Genomic DNA, 3,729 nt, shown 5'->3' on the forward strand with positions numbered 1-3,729 from the left:
GGGAGCGTAGTGCGAAGCTGGGGGGGCGGACAGGGGTGCAGCAGGGTGGGCGCCAAGCCATGGGCGGAGGGGATGCAGGGGCGTCTGCAGGGTGGGGAAGCCGCGGCCGCCGGAGGTGCAGCAGGGTGGGGGCCAGGAGGCCACCCGGTACCTGCTGTGGTGGTGGCTTTCCAGCTGTTGGTGACACTGAGGTTAGGCCCCTGGAACCGCCAGCTCCGCGGTCCCCTCCCTGGGCACGCAGCCTTGGGAGGCCGCGTCTCAGCCCTGGCGTCCCGTGCAGAACAGACCGCTTACCTGAGCACGCGTGCAGCTCTCGGCTTTTCCCCTGAGGTTATGTAGTCGGTGTTGTTTTCCTGGGCCACCTCTGGCCTAGTGGTGAAGTGGCTGGATCCCACATGGCTGACCATGGTTCGAGTCCCAGGCCCTGTAGAGTCCTGAAGTGCGCGCCCGGCTGTGCCTCTCGCCGGCAAGTGCACGGGCCTCGTGACCAGCTTAGAGAGGAGGCACGGCAGGCGCGTGTGCCCCGGAGTGGGAAGGAGGGCGGACGCAGCAGGACTACCCAGAGGGGGCTTTCTCTCTCTCTGGTGCCTCGCCATGCGGGTAGAGGTCAGAGGGTCTGGCCAGAGGGTCTGCCGGTGCGCCGTCTCCGCAGCCTTGCAGCCAGCCGTCCTGCTGTCCGAGTCTCAGAACCCACGACTGCCGTGTCACTGGGGGCACGTGGTGCCTGTCCAGCGAAGGACAGAAGCATGCTCGCTCGTTTCCAGTTCCCTCTTTCCCCCCAGTGAGCGAGGGAGGGAGACAGACAGGCACCCCAATGGGGCCCCGACCCGAGCTCCTCCCCAGCCTCTCCTAGCCCTGCGTCATGGCACTGTCCGCGTGGTCGGGAAGTCTCCACACGCAGAACCTCCCCTGCTCGCCCTGCCGCCATCTGGCCCCAAATGTTTACGCTAAACAGAGGCACCATGTCCTGCCGGCTGGGCAGCCGTGGGCTCCCCTGCCGCACCTGCAGCCAGGTGGTCACCGCTGCCAGCTAGTCCCGTGAGGGTGAGAGCTCGTCGCTGTCCTGAGCCTGCCAGGGCGGGAGCACGCGGCACATGCAGGCCACCCTCCAAGAGCTCCTCTTGTGACCTCGGGGCCTCCCTTCCCTTGGGTCTTGTCCTTCCAAGTGTGGTGCCAGCCTAAGAGCCTAGTGATGCCCTGCCCACACCCAGACAGGCACCTGGGCGTGACGCTGCTACAGGGCCCTTGGCCGCCTGGGAGCGCCTTCCCTCTGTGCTGTGTCACCCACTGCCAGGCCCCGGGAGCATGGCCCAGAGCTGCCCCTCAGCCACTGTGCTGCTGATGGTACCTCCTAACCCAGGGCACGTTCGGGCTGTCAGTGGTGGCTGGGTACATTTCATGGCAGGCCGCCAGGTGGGGCTTCTGCTGCACATGTGGGCGTGGTCGGCCCGTCTGGGCTTCCAGGTGCTTTTCAGAGCTGACAGGAGAACTCGGGGCAGCCGGTTAGATGGGATGGGCGGGAGAGCTCGCATTTGGTCCTCTGCCACAGCCTCCCAGGGAGCAGGGCTGCGACCCTTCCTAGCTGCTGGGGTGAGCCAGAGTGGAGCACCTGCTCCTGGCCACATCAGCCCCGTGCTGCTGGGCCTGAGCTCAGGGTTGTACAGGTGAGGCCGTCAGAGCGAAGAGGTGCCTCCCCCCTAGCCTGCTCTCCCTGAGGCCGACTTTCCCAGAACTCTGCAGCAGAGCCCGGCCGGTGGGCCCCTCGCCTCTGCAGAGTCCTCCACAGCTCTGGCAGCTGTGTGGTCTTGAACGCGGTGCTTGTGGGGACCTAGGCTGGCTGGACAGACGGGCCGAATAGTCCGATGTCTGGAGCTGGCTCAGCCTGGGCTGGGCATGCTGGGCGTGTCTTTGGCTTGTGCCCAGCAGGCGCCGTCCTCCCATGGGTGTGAAGTGAGAGTGCATGCCCGCTGCCCTGTGCAGCTGGCTCCCACGTGGAAGCCGCCTTTGTCACTGACCATGGGTGCACTATACCCGTCTATGGAGCTGCTCCTCGGTGGGGCCTGGATCCCTGAGGGGACACCCCTCTCATTCAAACACAGGCACCAGGAGTGCCACTGCCAAGCCCCGTGACCAGGAGAGGGGTACCAGGCTGCCCGGCCCAGCTGCTGGAAGCTTCTTGGAGGGCGGCCCGCTGGGACGGGACTCCGGAATGCCCTCCAGTAGGCAGCTGAAGGGCGTCAGGCAGAGTAGCCAGACATGCAGGCTTTGGGGTCAGGATCGTGCCCTGGACATCGGGAGTGGGACAGGAGGCAGCAGACTGTTTTGTGATTGACCAGGAGCCACAGGCAGGTCTCGAGCAGCGTTGTGACCAGTCTCCACTTTGCTATCGGGCGCATGCGCTCGCCAGATAGATGGGGAGAGACAGAGAGACAGAAAGTGAGAAATCACCCCCCTGGGGAGATGGCCACGCCGCAATCCCTTCTCCTCCATTCTCCTCTCGGGATCTTGGGCGCCCACGCACCCGGTGTGAGTTTTAAGCCACTGGGTCCAGGATGCGAACCGCGGTTGACTATGTAGAAGTCCAGCGACATAGCCATTACGCTAACTGCTGATCCCACCAGTCTCCACTTTAGAAGAGCAGGTGCTGCAGGTGGCCGGGTGGCCAGGGAGCAGCCAGGCATCCTTGGGGAGGGGGGCCTGTTGACCTCGCAGTCCACAGCACGCACCTGCAGACGACCCTCGCAGTGACAGGGCACTATGCGAGAGACCAGGGTACCGTGAGCCAGGTGGCACCGGCAGCCCTGCCGTGCCCTTGCCGAGGTCTGGTGCCTCCCGTAGCTGTCTCTGGGGTCTCTGGCACCAGGACTGCCAGGCCTGTGAGCCCACGGCACCTGGCAGAGCGCAAGGGTGCTGTGCCACCTGGAGACGGCGGGTGGGGGCACTTTCACTGATGTCTGGACCTGGGTCCCAGTGGCAGAGGACAGCCACGTGGGTGGGGGGTGGGACGACAGCTCCGAGGGACACGCAGTGGGGGCAGGGGCCGTGGTGTCTCTGTCCATCCCAGCTCCATGACCAGAGCACGTGCTGGGGCTGAGGAGCAGGGGTGCTCGCCCGGATCCACGGCAGCCGAGTGCAGCTGGGCAGGCCTCTGGCCGCGCAGGCTGGCACGTGGCTTCTCGCAAGGTGCCAGGTCCGTCACGGGGCCCACCATGATGACTGAATCCAGTCCCGATTGCCCACAAAGTTCTCACCTCTTTCCTTTTTTTGAACTTTATTTATTTACTCATTTACTTAAAAAGAATTATTTATTATTATTGTTGTTATTATTTTAATTTCCGATAGGGCACGTGTGCTCATGAGAGAGAGTGAGAAAGCAAGCTACCAGGTCTGGGACTCAAACTGCGGTCGGTCATGTGGGAGTCCAGTGCTTTGACCACCACGCCTCCTGCTGGCCTCTTCACTTAATGTATCTTTTAATTTGCTATGGGGGATGTGCACTTGTTGGGGGCCAGGGAAAAGAAAAGGAGAAACAGCTGGGAGGGGTGGCCATGCCATAGTTCCTTCTCCGTCCTCAGGGTGTGAGACATGCATGCACACGTTCCTGGCGCATTTCTCAAGCGGCTGGGTCTGGGATTCAAACTACGCAGTTGGCCATGTGAGACCCCGTGCCTTAACTACCGTGCCACCAGCTGGCACAGCCTCAACTCTTTTTTTTTTTTTTTTTTTGTT

At 63.0% G+C, this 3,729-nt stretch overlaps 1 protein-coding gene across 1 annotated transcript in view; it reads left to right on the top strand.

The window, feature by feature from the left end:
- The first annotated feature begins 1,305 nt into the window (after positions 1-1,305).
- The window catches only part of CCDC57 (coiled-coil domain containing 57), a 96,259-nt gene continuing 93,835 nt past the window's right edge, over positions 1,306-3,729 (top strand). The window contains exons 1-2 of the mRNA XM_027770826.1: positions 1,306-1,664; positions 1,833-2,053. Of these exons, the coding sequence (XP_027626627.1) occupies positions 1,306-1,664; positions 1,833-2,053 (580 nt within the window). The remainder of the gene's footprint in view (positions 1,665-1,832; positions 2,054-3,729) is intronic.

The sequence above is a fragment of the Tupaia chinensis genome, unplaced genomic scaffold, assembly GCF_000334495.1.
Source record: "Tupaia chinensis unplaced genomic scaffold, TupChi_1.0 Scaffold000159_1, whole genome shotgun sequence".
NCBI classification, from domain to species: domain Eukaryota; kingdom Metazoa; phylum Chordata; class Mammalia; order Scandentia; family Tupaiidae; genus Tupaia; species Tupaia belangeri.